At 39.6% G+C, this 17,041-nt stretch overlaps 2 protein-coding genes across 2 annotated transcripts; one reads left to right on the forward strand and one right to left on the reverse strand.

The window, feature by feature from the left end:
- Positions 1–428: 428 nt before the first annotated feature.
- LOC138905620 (uncharacterized) lies at positions 429–917 on the forward strand. Its single transcript, XM_070194141.1, has one exon. It carries the CDS (start codon positions 429–431, stop codon positions 915–917), a length of 489 nt encoding a protein of 162 aa, XP_070050242.1.
- A 9,150-nt stretch (positions 918–10,067) lies between these two features.
- On the reverse strand, positions 10,068–16,069 carry LOC138905621 (uncharacterized). Its single transcript, XM_070194142.1, has 5 exons — positions 15,871–16,069; positions 14,958–15,185; positions 14,258–14,493; positions 12,480–12,875; positions 10,068–10,406 (listed from the first exon to the last, which is right to left on the reverse strand). The coding sequence occupies exons 1-5, from the start codon at positions 16,067–16,069 to the stop codon at positions 10,068–10,070; spliced, it is 1,398 nt and encodes a 465-aa protein (XP_070050243.1).
- Between the last annotated feature and the right edge of the window lie 972 nt (positions 16,070–17,041).

Genomic DNA, 17,041 nt, shown 5'->3' on the forward strand with positions numbered 1-17,041 from the left:
GAAAGTGGTGAAATTCAAAGTGGGAAAGGATTAAATCAAGAGCGAGGGCTTCAAAGGCCAGGTGACATTCGCTGGGGATCACATTGTAAAACATTGGATAACTTTGTTATTTTATTTCTTTCTATTATTCATGTGCTTGGGGTGATTGAATGTGAAGGTGATGCTAATGATAGGTTGCAAGCATAAGCTTTTACGAGTAAAATTAAAGCATTTGAATTTGTTTTCTTGCTTCACTTAATGTTGAAAGTGTTGATAATGTCAAACGAGTTGAGCAAAGCTTTACAGAAGAAAGAGCAAGCTGTTGTCAATGCCATGTTATTTCTTGATATCACGAAGGAAAGTTTGCAAGAAATGAGAGATGAAGGATGGGAACCATTGATGGATGAAGTATCTTCATTTTGTGCAAACATGATATTTTAGTGCCCAAGATGGAAGAATTCTATATTCCTGGAAAGTCGAAGCGTAGGCCTTCTAGTATTACTTATTCACATCACTTACATGTTGAGCTTTTTTATGCAATGATTGATTTGCAACTTCTGGAGCTTAATAGTCGTTTTGATATTGTGAGTAGTAACTTGCTTCTTGGTATGGCTAGCTTGAATCCAGCTAACTCATTTGCTAATTTTGATAAGGAAAGAATAATGACATTGGCCAAGAATTATCCCGATGAGTTTGGTGAATTGAAGTTTCGAGATCTTAGTCGCCAACTTGACACTTTCATATGGCACATGGAACATGGTGACCCTAGGTTCTCTGATTTGAATGGAATTGGTGATTTGGCAAAAGCAATGGTTGAGGCAAATCTTGTGGAGATTTATTCACTTGTTTATTTGCTTGTGCAAGTTGACTTTAATTTTACATATCGCAACTGCAACGGTAGAAAGAGCATTCTCATCCATGAAGTACATCAAAGATGAATTGCGTAGTAGTATTAGTAATGCATTTTTAAATGATTGTTTAGTTTGTTACTTTGAGAAGGAAGTATTTGTAAATATAAGCAATGATACTATTATTGGCCGTTTTCAAAATATGAAAGCGCGTCTAGTTCAACTATGAGTTGACAATGTACTTTTATTATATTAGTATCAAGTTAATGGTATTTGATAATATTGATGTTTTTATTTTGATGATAAATTATCATAGTCATTTCAAAGAGTTGCACCCGAACTTTATCGTTGGTGATTGAGATACTAAAGATAATGGTGCCCCCGTTATACTTAAATCCTGGGTCTGCCTCTAGAGGGAGGGGGAAGGGGAGGAGGGAGATGAAGAAAAGGAAAAAAGAAAAAGGAAGATAAAATAAATAAATAATAAAAAAGAAATAATTTAGTGTAAAACCAGTAAACCACGTATCAAAATATGATTAATGCATGTTAGTCATGGAAGTGGTATTTATTACATTTCAAGCAAAGCCAATAGGTTCACGAGACCCTATTGGTACAAGAGGTAAAGTGGGACAACCTCAAGGGGTAACTATATATTATCCCTAATAATAATGCTAAAAAATCTTTTAACATTAACAGTACGTGTAATTTAATTTGTAAAAATTGATTAACTATATATTAATCAAATTTCAATTAATATTTATTATAAAATTTTACTTGTTATTTACCTTATAAGTCACTTGACTGTATAAATATTTTATACACCCTGAGTACATATAATCTTTTCTTAATTACGTATGGCCTCCCTATATGTCCTTATTTAAACATGTGAAATGTGCGTTGAAGAGGGCATGCAGCTTTGACAATATTCAATCAAATACAAATTAAAGGATTTACATGTGAAGAGAGATTTCGTTTAACAATGTCATTTTGGCACTACAAATGTTTATCACGCAAGGGTTTCCACTTTGTTACACTTTATCCCATTACCACTAAAAAATAAAGCAGCTGATGAAACTTTTTTGGGCAGTCTGCCACGTTAGACTACTCACAGTTTTGTTTGAGCAGGTGACACAGTTACTGGATAAGTTTCAAGTGCACCTACTTACTACAATAATAAATATTTTCTTGTGTTTAATAGTTAACTCAAGAAAAAATCAAGCTCGTATGTGATTGCCGTATTTCTAATCTAAAATAAGTTACTAACCCGCTTGGCGACAGCACGTCAAATCTTAGGTCAGCCTTGTTTAAGTTTCAGAATAAGACAACGGAATGCTTAAAAATGATGGCTCAAGTCCCTCGTGTCATATGTTTTTTTATCTCCACACCCAAAAAGGGTCTTACTTATACTACTCCTGCCTCATCATTGGCTTGGGAAGAGGAGAAAGAAATATAGAAACTGAAAAGAAGGAAGGTTTTAATTTGAGTACTTTTCTAAATTATTAAAGAACTTGGTTGTTTGCCTAACTTCTTACTCGTAAATTAAATAAACAGTAAAATAAGAACAATTATTTTTACGTAAAAAATCACTCGGCTCAAATGTGCAACAACCACGACCTACCACGTATGATTTTAACTTCAACTTCACTAGAACAAATGAGCCAAATGTACTGATTACAAGACTTGTAAACTAATACCCACATATTTTTCCTACTTCTACTACTTGAATGAATTACAAGCTACTCTAACTTGCACACTCAAATAGTGACTCCGACTAACATGTTTTGAATGACATCTGAATACCACCCAATCTCCTAATACACATGAACTAATAAACTCAAGAAGAACACTGACTTTTAGTACACACTAATATGATATGACGTTCTTCAGTTGATGTGCAAAAGGATAATCTTCTCAGTCCATAAGGAAAGTAATTAACTTCCCGAATCTGAGATCTTTGGGAGTCCTACACGTAGTTATCTTCTTGTTCGGCAGCAATCCTAAAGTTCCACGGACTCCACAAATCTTGTGACTCTTGTCTATCAACTATGCGGACAGATATTCTTGGGCAATAGTCCTTATCACATCAAGAGTCCTTTCCAGTTATATCGGACTACATTAACTTTATGTAAAAGTTACTGCACTGTAAGAACCTTCAACAGCTACCTTGGGGACATGGTTCTTAGTACACTTTTATTGGACATACTTGTTAATCATCAAAACCTCAATTTTCAATAAATTTTCCTTTTTTGATGATGAAAACTTTGTGCTCATGAACCAGGTAATGACATTCACAAACATACATAGTACATCACAGTTGAGAACAACAACATTTTGTGAGCAACACAAATATTTGAACAGACATCTCCCCGGGACAAGTGCATCACCCTCACCCCCACTCTATCTTTTTCCTTTTGGAATCATCGAAAAATACATAGCTATTAGACAGTCAAGGCAACAGTAAATGCAAGATTTATGGTCATTGAGGCTACAACGCAAGCACAGGAAATATCAAGACAAATGAACTATGGTGATGATATAAACTATGTGAGAAGCAGTAAAACAACATAAGATAGTTCATTAAGTAGTGCCAAATTAAGCCCAAGGCCGTGAGCTAATATGTTAAAGCAAATTAAACAGAAACATCCTGCAAACTACTCAAAAACTAGACTAGAAAGACAAAATGCAGCACCACTAAGCAAACAAAAAAAAAATAGACGGGAGACACTGGTAAAGGACCAGGATTAGGGGTGAGAGGTGGATGAGGTCAAGGCTTTCACAAGAGTGGAAATCCGTTGAGCATGAGCCTCTCTGTCTCTTTTGAGCTATTCCCGAAGCTGCCTGGTTTCCTTTCTTAGCTCATCATTGTCCTCCATGAGCTTAGCATTTTCTTATAAATCCAATTCTAACCTTTTTGGGTTTCTAGGCAAAATGGCAGAGCCAGTTAGTCCTCTAGCCTTGATCTCAGTATATCTACACTTCTTGAGTGTGGCAACGTCCAGAACATCATTGTGATTCCAAAACTTTAGCTCAGGCAAGGATATATTGAGCTTGTCAAACAACTCAGTTAGCATGAAGCCATAAGGCATAGCATGCTTATGCTTTGAGGTGTCTGCAGCCCTTGCCATATACTGAATAATCAGGCTAGGAAGATTTATGGCTCTACCTGTATCCAACAGCTCCATTACAACCATATCAAGCAAGGTGGCCTCATGCCTCATCTTAGATCTTTGCAGAATGCAAGAGTTCACAAAGTGAAACAATAGTTTGTGAAAAGGTGTCATGTCAGTCTTGTACACCTTTTGGGGAGCATCCAACTCAAACTTCTGGGAGACCTTTCTAGTGACCGCAATGCCTGTGTCCACATCATTGTCAATAGCAGGCCACTTCTTCTTCAGATAGTTGTCAAATCCCAGTGAAGGAATGTTTAGTAGCAGCCCAAGCACTTCAGCATCAAACTCCATCTCAAACCCTCTCACAGAACTCTTTACTACCTTGCCATCAAACTGAAAATTTGCATAGAACTCAACCACTGTACGCACACCTACAGGGGCAAAGGCTTCAACAAACCCATGTGTCTATCCATGTAGGTCAAGATTTTCTACAAACTGGTCCATGCCCTTTTCATCAGTGTTAGAAAGTATTTTCCTATTCAACATCTTTCTATTTTTGAACTTAGCCAACCTATCAACTACCCTAGAGTCAACCCTTTTCTTCTTCTCTTTGCTGGTCTTGCAACGACCCGACTGATTATTTTACTTTATAGATCCCCGTGATCGCGTCCAATTGCACACCTCAAAAGAGGTATGAAATAGTCATTTACAATTATAGAAACCCAACTAAAAGTCGGGGTCGAATCCACAGGGAGCTAAGATGGGTGTTAGGAGTATATATTTCAATGCGCGTGATTGAATTATCTAGATTGCACTTCCACAAAAAGATTGGTTTTCTATTTCTAATTTTACTATATTGATTGCAAAATAAAGAAAGAAGACTAGAGATAATTATTTTTGAGATTTTTCCAAATTGATAAAAAGCCTAGGGCTGTGACCATTACCTAGGTGTTTGCTGATGGTAGGTTAGAAACTCGTGTTTTAGTCGTTTATTGCACTCTAATTCACTGCACTTTACTTATGTTGAGCTTTAATTAGTAGTGCTTTGCACTTATTATGTGTTTTATGCTGTGTAGGAGTGATTTCGAGTTATTTAGATGTTGTAGAGAAAATTCGAGCTAATTGGAGCTTTGAAATCTGAGTAAAATCCCAAGAAATTAAATCGGGATCGCGTTCGGGGGTCGAGGACCAAGTCCAGATGTCAAAAATTGAAGAAATGAACTACTCTGAGAAAAATGCATAGTCGCACCGCATGGGGCGGCGCAGTAGTGCAAAAATCTGCCCAGAATCCATTTTGCAAATCATTCTGGAATTCCTCACAAGCGCGCCGCATGGGGCGACGCGGCATGCGGCGCAATAGTTCAAAAATGTTAGAGTATCATCCCATTTCCGCTGAAGCAACAAGGATTTCTGGGACTTTTGAAGCAACGAGTTTATTGGGGGATGGCTTAAATACACAGGAAAATACCATTTCTGGGACTTTTGAACAGATTTCGATCTAAGGAGGCCAAGGAGGCTAAGGAAGAACACAAGCACAATTATTTCATCATTCCTTCCTCACTCAAGATCGGGGTTTGGATTGAATTTATGTTTTCCTATAATTTTGTTACATTTATGAAGAATTTCTCCATGTCTATGGAGTAGACCCTTTTGGGTTTTGATGGATTTGGTGTACTGATGATTGTTTGTGGATTATAACTCTATTTTTATGTATTTGAATCATTTTTAGAATTTAATTGTTGCATCTATATTCACATGTTCTTGTAATCGAAAGAGGCATAACTTGTGATATCTTTGCATTATATTGTTGGTTGAGTTTATAGATTCTTCTAAGTAATCAAAAGAGGCTAGTTGAATCATTGATTAAACCTAGTTAGGAGAATAATCAAGAGAAGTTCTCCTAAAAACCAATCCATTACGCAGTCTTGCATATCTTCACAGAGCTTAAATTGGTTCAGATTGAGAGGTTAGACTTAATCGAGAGAGGAGTTTCTACTAAACAATTGTACTGATAATTAAGTGCATTCGAGAGACTCATTTTAACATTAGAAGTGAATTATCTAGAGTTAAATCCCAGACAATTATCTTGCACTTATCCTATCAAAACCCCATTTTCTCCCACTGATATCTTCCTTTGCTTAGGCCTTGCTTCGATTGTCATTAGTCAATAGCTGTAGATTTTAGATTCTTAGTTAAATTTTATTATTAATCATATAAATAACAACTGTTGATCCTCCTGAATAGTAATCAAACTAGAAACTATGAGAATACTATTTAAATCCAATCCATGTGGACACGATATTATACTATACTATTTTTGACTAGCGCTCACAATTTAAGTATGTGTTTTGCGCTCGTCATTTGCCTAATGGGATAAAGGCTTTAATGCTTTTTCTATTGACTGGTGTGCATTATAGCTATCAACTCTAAATTACCCACTCAATACCTCTCGGTCAGAGAGTGGTTTTGCCCAATTTGGCTTTCTCAAGACCAAATAGGTATCACACAAAATAATTGATAAAAGCACAAGTCGAGTTATTACTATTTCTAAGTTGAACCCTTTAATTGGGTAAATCAATCTCTCAATTGACCCAATTCCTTGTTAGCCCAGTTATCCTAGACTAGGTCTCTCTTTCTCAAGAAGGGACTAAGTAAAATACGCACAAACCAATATTTTCAACTATTAATTCCTCACATTTGTGGTCCGTACATTTCTTCATCTAACAGGAGCTAGAGTTCTGCGGCCGCACAATTCTGAACTACGGCCGCGAAGCAACTTTTCTGTAGTCCACAAATTTAGAACTGTTGCCGCAAGACACTCTTCTGCGTTCTGCAATGTTAAGGTTGCGACCACATAAATATTGTACGGTCCGCAATGCACTGAGGTTCTGGACTTGGTAATTTGCATACTCTCTGATCTTGACCCCTAGCCCAGCTATTGCGGTCGCACAATTCATGTGCGGTCCGCAATTTGCACAATTGTTTGTAGATTTTGCCTTCTTTGGTTGCGGCCGCAGATGGAATTCTACGGTCCGCAATTTCTTCTGCGGCTGCAGAATTCCTTTTGCGGACCGCACATTTTGTGCTTTTGTGCCCTTTTATTGCCTTGTGCTTAGAATACTCCTTTTTGAGTTAGATTTCATCTCGGGAGCCCAACTTCCAGCATTCCTATAATTTTGCACAATTTTATTAGTTCCAGAACACAATTCAATGCTTTTAGACTAAAATAAAAGTAAAAAGCGCTAATAAGTAGTCAAAATCCCCACTTATCAACTCCCCTAAACTTAAGTCTTTGCTTGTCCTCAAGCAAACAATTTAGTTCCCACCTCCAAAAGTTAAGGGTCATTTCAAGGAGTCGAAGGTGAGCCATCCACACATCAGTTGGGACCAACAATTACCCACAATACTTATGTATTATCAATAAGGCGACAAGTTAAACATTTGTGCACATATAGTTCTAGAGTGACATTTGAGCATCAAAACTTGACTTTACTCATCAAGGACTCTTTCTCTATTATGTAGGTCATGGTTGATCCAAACTCTTCCTCCTATACTTTTCGGTTGCCTGGCTCACTTAAGAATTTTAGCACTCAATCCAAAGATTTATGAAAGGTTCACTCATCTCTCTCAAGAGAATGTCGCAAGTACAGCTTCAAGTACCATAGGCTTGCCCCTCATGTAGATCGCCACTAATGTAAGCTCACTCATCTAAATATCAAATAGGACTTCTTTTGAGATGTAATGAAGGCTTTTGTATTAGGGTTGGATACAATATGGTTGAGTGGTTACACCTTTCCTTAAGCACTCCATTTTTTTATTCTCGGCTCACACTTTGCCAATTCTTTGAAGCACTTTCTTTTCCTTGGGGAACTAGAGAGACTTAACATCACTCTTTCGTGATCATTACATTCATTTTCTCACTCTTTGATTTCTACATGTTTGATATCATTACCTCTCTTTGAATCCCTTCAAACCTTCCACTTATTCACTTTTTTGCATTTTTCTTTTTATTCTTTTCTTTTCTTGCCTTTCCTTCTCATCATTTCTTTTCTATTTTTGTGCCTTGATACCCTTTTTAGTTTCCTCATCTCTACCCCAAACTTATGTTTTTAGCCAATTGTTTCACAAGAGTGTTAAGGAAAGCTCGGGTGCCAACAGAGGGTCACGATAAAACGAGTAAAGGCTTGTAACATGGTTATCAAATAAGAAAGGCTCGAGGCTCAAATGGGTTTACTAGGGATAACAACATTGGTAGACAATAGAGAATTCAAACGGGCCAAGGAAAGCCTACAATCACTTCTCAAGCAAAGCAACACTTAGAATTTCCCCTTGAAATACATTCGGGGAAAGTTCTAGACCTTTCGCACGGGTACTTGGACTAGCAACAAAGTATCTTACCCCTCACACAACTAGTTTGTTAAAGAGGATAGAGTCGAGGGCCCACAACGACTACATTCAAGATTGAAAATCACTATGATTCATTTAAACCACTCGATGGTTACCAAAGTCAACACAAGAGTCACAACGTCACTAACTAGAGCTATTTCTTTCAAAAACCTTGTTTCTAACCATAAGCACGTAGTTAAGTGTGTTAGTACCAAATGAAGCATGTTTGACTCTTCGAGCATGACTTAATTAGGTATTTTTATTCATTACCACTGCTATTATTACCTAAACACCAAAAACAGACTCATTCCCTTAAGAAGGTTGTCACTCCATCCATTGTTGGGACGAGTCACCCAGTTCACACAACAACTACCTTTGGAAAGAACCGTGGCATTAAGAAAACCAAAGGTTTATTGTCTACTAAAACATTGAAAGAAGCTACTAAAACAAACAAAGAAGCTACTAACTCAAATTACGTACTAATAATGAAACTAAAAATAGAGAAGCTAATTAAACAAAAACTACTGAATATACATAATGAGAGAAAAACAGAGAATATATATAGAATAAGAAAGAGAAAGAAAATAATATCAAGTTATTACAGGCCAATTGTCTCAGAATGTACCAAATATCATCAAAATAAACTCTACCCCCTGAATAAAAATAATCATTGTCCCCAATGCTTAACAAAATAAGAGTAAAAGAGGGGAAAGAGTAAAGAAAAACTTCCTATGGCTCCTTGGACATCTTTGTGTCCCTAGCAATGCCACCGCCCTCAGTCTCATCTAACTGGATCTTATCATCCTCAGCTCTGGGTGTGACTGGGTTAGTGAACATCTGTCGTACTGCCTCGGCAGTGTTGGCAGTAGAGTCTGGCTCCTCAGACTGGCCAGCTGGTGCTACCGGTGCTGATGGTGCTGCACGATCTGGGCCTGAAAGGTGTGGGTCAATCAACATGTCAAAAGGGATATCTCCAGCTACAACAAGCTTGGTGACCTGCCTTCAAAGCTTTTCCCCTGACTCTTACTGGCCTGGGACTTTCTCATTTTCTTTACTGCTTTTCCCAGCTCTTCGATCAGTCACCCAAGTTGTACCAAGGTAGCCATGATAGTGTTCTAGTTCTCTAGGAGCTTCTTCAATGTCTCCTTAAATGTAGGGGGAATCTGAGGTGTCTGAACTAAAGACTGTGCTACAACACTACTAGATAGGTCAGAAAACTTTACAGTGGTTGTCTGCATCCAGTTGTTGAGGCTCGCCAATGTATGGGAGACTCGCATCGCAGAAAGTGGAGCAGTAGGCATGGGTACCGGCTTCAAAGCCGAAGTGAAGACTGTGGCAGGAGCTGCAAAAGGGGTTGTGGATGATGGTGAAGGCATAACTGCAGCACTAGAGGAAGGCTCGACCGAAGTAGATGGGATATCAACTCCCTCCGTAACTACCACAGCTCGCTCATCAGACTAGCATGTGGTGGTAGACGGTCGACCTTTTCTCTTTGGGTTACTTGCATCCATAAGTGAGTACTAGGAGAAAGGCTTCTTCAGCTTCACCTTTTTATCAAAATCCCTCTGTTCCACCCCCGCATCTGTAAGATACTTTATAATGGTGTTGGGGTACGAGTAGGAAGAATTATCCTGTCGGGCGATCATAGAGATGTTGGCCGACATCACGACACCTACATTGATAGGGTACCCGGCCATGATAGAAGCAACTAGAACTGTCGAGGAATCAGGAGATAGGTCTCATTCTAGCTTGGGTCCAGTCTGGTGCAGACAAAGGTTTGCCACCCCTTTGCCTCAAAGCTCAAAGTGCTCCTGTGAATAGGAACCCCTACTGTGCTCCATGGCAGTGGTGGCCCAGGAGCTGCTAGAATCTCTGCTAACCAAGACCAGGCTTCATCTCCCATTGCATACTTCTCTAAGTATTCCGTCGACTCGACATCCTCGAAACCCAAGTACGTGTTGAGAGTAGCTTGATCAAATCTCACTTTAAGGTTACGCGCTTTGGTTACCTTTGTCCCCTTCTTGATATGCACCACATTGGCATAGAATTCCCTGACAAGATAGTCTTTGGCATCCACCACACTCTAGGTGAACCACATCCACCCCTTGTGTTCCTTTAACTGTCTCAACACTACCGGGTTATATTTCTCCAAATCCTTCAGCTGAAACTGCAGCTCAAGAGTAAGCAACCTTACTGGACACTACTGACGAAAGCTAGTGAAGGCATCCAAACTGACAAATCGGTCCTCCCAAACCTCTTTCTTCTTCATCCTTTCAAGGCCGGTAACTGTAGCATCTCTCCTCCACCATCATCGGGGATGTCCTGAACTGATGTCTCTGGTGCCTCAGGGGCAGGTGTAGTAGATGGCTCAGAAGCCTGACTAGCACTTTCGGAATCCTCGGAAGTGTTGTGGGATGATGTTGGCTTGTCCCTTAGTTGGCATCTCCCTGATGGCCTGGACTATACTACTGCTTGTTCCTAAACGGAGGTTGAGTTGCCCTATGATACGTCCCTAGACTGGGCGCATGAACTCGTCTCGGAGAGATATGCACCTCTCCCTCTCCCAGCTGCTGTCATGTTTTTGATTTCATGCGGTTGGGAACTAGGTAAGGCTCTCTTGCCTCATCCCCGAGAAAGTTCTCCCCTCCCTTTAGAAGTATCATCTCTGCCTCAAGATCGAACCATTATCTGTATCAAGTAGACGTAGTTGTTAGTTGCAATTCAATGTTCAATCAGACACAGGAGATATACAAGAAAACACATGAAAACACACACAGTGTACTTGAAGGGTGAGGGTCTACGGTCCGCACAATTTGTTTTATGGCCACAAATGAAGTCTTGCTGACCGCATAATTCTCTCTTGCAACTGCAGATGGGAATTGCAGTCTGCACATTTTTCCTTGCGGACACAACTCAAAAACATAAACATGCAACTCTCTGATGATAGAGAATTGGTGGATGTGCAGCCGAAACATATTTTCTGCGGTCCACACATTTTGTCTTGCGACCGCACATTTAATCAAAAATATTAAACTCTCTGAAGACAGTGAAACAACTGCTTTGCGGCCGCAATGGAAATTCTGCAGTCCGCACAATTTTTTTTGCAGCCGCATACTCATGCTTAACTAAATTTTCCTAGAATCAACTTTTGCGGACTGCACAATTTCAGGTGCGGCCGTAGAATTCGAAATATATGCACAGTCATTTCTAGGGTTTGCAATTTGTTTGTGCAAAATGTAACATGGTAATATCATCAAATTATGAAAATACATTTACCCATTCCCCATAGAGAATTTACTAGTTGACCCACTACAAATATACCCCACAAGTATGTAAAATTGAATTCTAATGACAAATGGCCTAAAATTTGACAAAAAATCTAAAAATTGAAAGAAAGAAATTAACAAGATTATGAAGCATACCAAATGAGTGAGTGTGATGAGTGATTGATCAAAGATGTTGTATGAATGCACAAGTAGACTTAGCAAGAAACATCAAAAGTTATGTGATTTTTGCTCAGAGAGGGAAAAGGGGTAACAATGGCCCTAGCCCTCTACTTATACATTAATGTTCTTAAGGGAGGGAAGAGCGAGTGCAGACGCAGAATTTCAATTACGGACCGCACTCTGTTACCTGGAGCTTCAATTATGGTCTTCATCTGCGGTCCTCAGAAATTTCTTTGTGGTCGCAGATTCCTTTTTGCTGCCGCAGATTTCCTTTTTCGGCCGCAGATCGACCATTTTTCCGACAAATGAACTTCAGAGAGTTGGCATTTCCCACCTTCAATTTCTGCGGTCCGTAAGATAATTGTGCAGCTGCAGAGTGCTTTTGCTGCAACAACTGTAAATGTGCGGTCCGCACAATTCATCTCCGGTCGGCACTATTTTGCACACTTAGCCAGATTTTTGTCCACCATTCCTATAAGGCACACTCATCCCTGTAGCACACTTCAAATCAAGTTAGCACAAGATTAACACCTAACTACAAAAGAAGAAAATAAAAGAAAAAGAAACAGGGTTGCCTCCCAAGAAGCGCATGATTTAACGTCGCGGCACGAAGCAGAATACCATCAGTTGAACTGAATCATAGCCACGATATGGCCATCTCCAACTTTTCCCAAATAGTGCTTCACCCGGTGACCATTGACTCGGAATACCTCATTGTTTTTGTTCTTCAAGTCCAATGCACCAAAAGGCGTCACACCCATATTTTCAAATGGACCACTCCATTTAGACTTTATCTTTCCGAGAAACATCCTCAACCTCGAGTTGAACAACAATACGAGATCGCACACCTTGAACTCTTTGTTCCAAATGTATTTTTCATGAAGATATTTCATCTTTTGTTTTGTACAAGGACGAACTTGAGCATTATACCAGAACTCATCCAATTCATTCAAATGTGCAACCCTCAAGTTAGCGGTTACATCCCAATCGAGATTTAACCTTTTTAGAGCCCACATGGCTTTGTGCTCAAGTTCCACCGGAAGATGATAAGCTTTTCCAAACACCAACCGGTATGATGACATTTCGATAGGTGTTTTGTAAGCCATCTGATAAGCCCATAATGCATCATCAAGATTCTTGGACCAATCCTTCCGAATAACATTCACTATTTTGGACAAAATACTCTTTATATCCTTGTTGGAGACTTCCACTTAACCGCTAGCTTGTGGGTGATAGGGAGTCGTGACTTTATGAGTATCACCATACTTGCTAAGTAAAGTGACGAAAGCCTTGTTGCAACAATGCGACCCCCCATCGCTTATGATAGCCTGCGGAGTACCAAACCTTGTGAAAATATTCTTCCTCAAGAATGCCACCATACTTCTCTCCTCATTATTGGGTAGAGAAACGGCCTCAATCCATTTAGACACATAGTCAACCGTGACCAAGATGTAGGTATTTCCACAAGAACTCACAAAAGGACACATGAAGTCAATACCCCACACATCAAAGATATCTATCTAAAAAATGGTAGTGAGAGGTATTTTATTTTTCTTCGAGATTCCACCAGCCCGTTGACATTCATCATATCTTTTCACTACATCACTTACATCCTTGTAAAGAGTGGGCTAATAGAAACCACAACTTAGCGCTTTGGTCGTCGTTCTTGCTCTACCATGGTGACCACCATATGGCAAAGAATGACAAGCCCCACGAATTTTACCTTGTTATTCTTCTAGTACACATCTTCTAATCACCCCATCCGTGCAAATACGGAAAAGGTATGGTTCATCCTAATAATAATCTTGAAAATCTCGTTTGAGCTTCTTCCTTTGGTTTGAAGAGAACTCATCCGGGATGATTCCACACACAAGGAAATTTGCTAGATCCACGAACCATGGCACCTCTTTCATTGAAATAGCCAAGGATTGCTCATTGGGGAAGGAGTCATTGATTTCAAGGCCATCATGCGGCTTTCCCTCCTCTTGCAAACGAGACAAGTGGTCCGCCACTTGATTTTCACTCCCTTTTCTATCTTGGATGTCAATATCAAACTCTTGGAACAAAAGCACCTATCTCATCAACCAATCTTTGGAATCTTTCTTGCTCATAAAATAACAAAGTGCTGCATGATCTTTATGAACAATAACTTTCGCACCCATCAAGTACGGGCGGAACTTCCTAATTGCAAATGCAATGAAAATGAGCTCTTTCTCCGTAACAGTATAGTTGACTTGGGCACTATTAATGGTCTTACTAGCATAGTAAACTGAATTAAAAAAATCTTGTTGATGCGCTGCTCCAAAACAGCCCCAACCGATACGTCACTAGCATTACACATGAGTTCAAAGGGGACACTCCAATTTGGAGCGGTGATGATGGGACTGGTTGTCAACTTGAACTTTAACAATTCAAAGGCTCTCATGCAATCATCATTGAAGTTAAACTTAGCATGTTTCTTAAGAAGCTTTCACAAGGGGTTCACCACCTTAGAGAAATCTTTGATGAAACGCCGGTAAAACCCCGCGTGGCCTAAGAAGCTCCGCACACCTTTCACCGAAGTTGGAGGTGGAAGTTTAGAAATCACCTCAATCTTTGCCTTGTCAACTTTAATTCCATTCTTTGAGATTTTGTGGCCAAGGAAAATGCCTTCCTCGACCATGATATGACACTTCTTCCAATTGAGCACCAAATTCGTTTCTTCACATCTTACCAACACTTTATCTAAATTAGCAAGACAATCATCAAAGGAATTCCCAACCACCGAGAAGTCATACATGAAAAATTCAAGGTAATCCTCCACCATGTTCATGAATATAGTCATCATACATCTTTAAAAAGTCACCGGTGCATTACACAAATGAAATGGCATCCGCTTGAAGGTGAAAGTACCATAGGGACATGTAAAGGTTGTTTTCTCTTGATCCTCCTGAGCAATAAGGATTTGGTTGTAGTCCGAATACCCATAAAGAAACCAATAGAAAGCACGACCGGCCAACCTATCAAGCATTTGGTCAAGAAAAAGAAGTGGAAAATGATCCTTCCTTGTGACTTTATTAAGCTTGCGATTGTCCATACACACTCTCCAACCGGTTACCATTCTTGTAGGAATCAACTCATTCTTGTCATTGGTGACCACCATCATGCCCCCTTCTTTGGGACACATTGAACCGGAGAATTCCACGAACTATCGAAAATGGGGTAGACAACCGCGATATCCAACCACTTGATAATCTCCTTTTTGACAACTTCTTGCATAACCTCATTTAGTATCCTTTGATGTTCAATAGATGGTTTGGCGCCTTCCTCCAAGTTTATATTATGCATACAAAATGCGGGGCTTATCCCTCGAATATCCGTCATGTCCGCCCAATAGCCTTCTTCTTCTTTTGTAGCACCACCAATGTAGAATCTACCTACACGTTAATCAAACAAGAGGAAAGAATAACCGGTAAAGTAGAACAAGGGCCAAAAAATTCATACCGAAGATGTGGAGGCAATGGATTCAACTCCAAGGTAAGAGGCTCTTCAGTGGAAGGCTTTGTAGGAGGAGTTTTCCTATTTTCAAGCTCCAAGGATAGTTTTCGGGGTGCATAATTATACGACCCCATTCCTTGCAAAGAGTTCACACATTCCATGAAGCCATCCATCTTGTCATCATAAACGTTGAGCAAGGCGGCCTCCAACATATCACCAACATTTATTGTGGCACTTGTATCATCAACAATAACATCGGTTACCAAGTCCACAAAAGAACATACCTCATTGCTATTTGGTTGCCGCATGGATTTACACACATGGAAAATCACTTTTTCATCACCCACCCGGAAGGTGAGTTCTCCGGCTTCAATATCATAAATATCCTTTCCCGTAGCAAGGAAAGGCCTTCCAAGAATAATCGACACCTCAAAATTAACTTCACAATCTAGAATGACAAAATCCGCCGGGAAGAATGAATTTATCAACACGAACCAAGACATCTTCAATCACTCCCAAAAGGTCTCTTCATGGTATGATCTGCCATTTGTAATCTCATAGAGGTGGGTCTTGGTTTTCTAATTCCAAAGGTCTTGAAAATCGAATAGGGCATCAAATTGATACTTGTCCTAAGATCACAAAGAGCTTTAGAAAACTTGACAGTTCCAATTGTACAAGGAACCATGAAAGCATCGGGATCTTCCAACTTAGGATCCATTGAATTCATAATTACACTCACTTGATGAGTGACTTTGATAGTTTCAAAATTCATTGACCGCTTCTTCGTCACGAGATCCTTCATAAACTTGGCATAATCGGGCATTTGTTCGAAAGCTTCAACTAATGTCACATTGATTGAGAGACTCTTCATCATTTGAATGAACTTTTTGAATTGATTCTTACCATTTTGTTTGGCAAGTCTTTGAGGAGATGGAGGTGGAGGCTTAGGCAATGGTGCCTTAGCCTTTTGCACTACCGGTTCCGGTATGTCAATAATGTGATCCCTAGACAGGTTCACATCCTCTTGAGTCTCTTTCACATTATCATCAATATCAATCCGAACTTCAACATTTGATTGCATCGCATTGTTCGGGACCTCTTATTCTTGTACCACTTGCTCATCATCCACAAGTTGCCTTTGACTTGAGGTGGGTGCATTCCCACCTCTTCCACTTCTTATAGTAACGGCCATGGAATGCCCCATATTATTCTTACCCTTTGGGTTCACCACCGTGTCACTTGGTAGTGCCCCCTTAGGACGGGAATTGAGAGCTTGAGAGATTTTTCCCATTTGCACTTCTAAGTTGTGGATCGATGTGTTGTGTAAGGAAAGTTGGGCATCCGAATTGGTATTCTTTTTAATCATTTGCTTGAACATATTCTCAATACGTCCCATATTTTTGGTTGAAGAACTAGGACCATGGGAAGGATAGGGAGGTGGGTTGTTCGGTTGTTGATACATCGTGGACCTTTGAAAACCCGACCCCCGATTGCCTTGATTATGGTTCCATCCGCCTTGATTGTTACCCCCTCCCCCAAATTTTCTTGATTATTGCCATTCCAATTTCCTTGATTGTTTCCACCACTCCAATTTTCTTGGTTGTTAGAATTCCACTTGCCTTGATTGTTTTGAGGTCGCCATTGTTGTTGGTTGGGGACTTGAAAATTATTTCGTTACCCTTGAAAGTTGTTCACATATTGCACCTTATCTTCTTGGATATTGTAAGAATCATCTTGATCAAAACTACTATCCTCTTGCACAAAATTATCCACTCGATGTTGCACTTGTGGACCC

This window comes from Nicotiana tomentosiformis, chromosome 2, assembly GCF_000390325.3.
Source record: "Nicotiana tomentosiformis chromosome 2, ASM39032v3, whole genome shotgun sequence".
NCBI classification, from domain to species: Eukaryota; Viridiplantae; Streptophyta; class Magnoliopsida; order Solanales; family Solanaceae; genus Nicotiana; species Nicotiana tomentosiformis.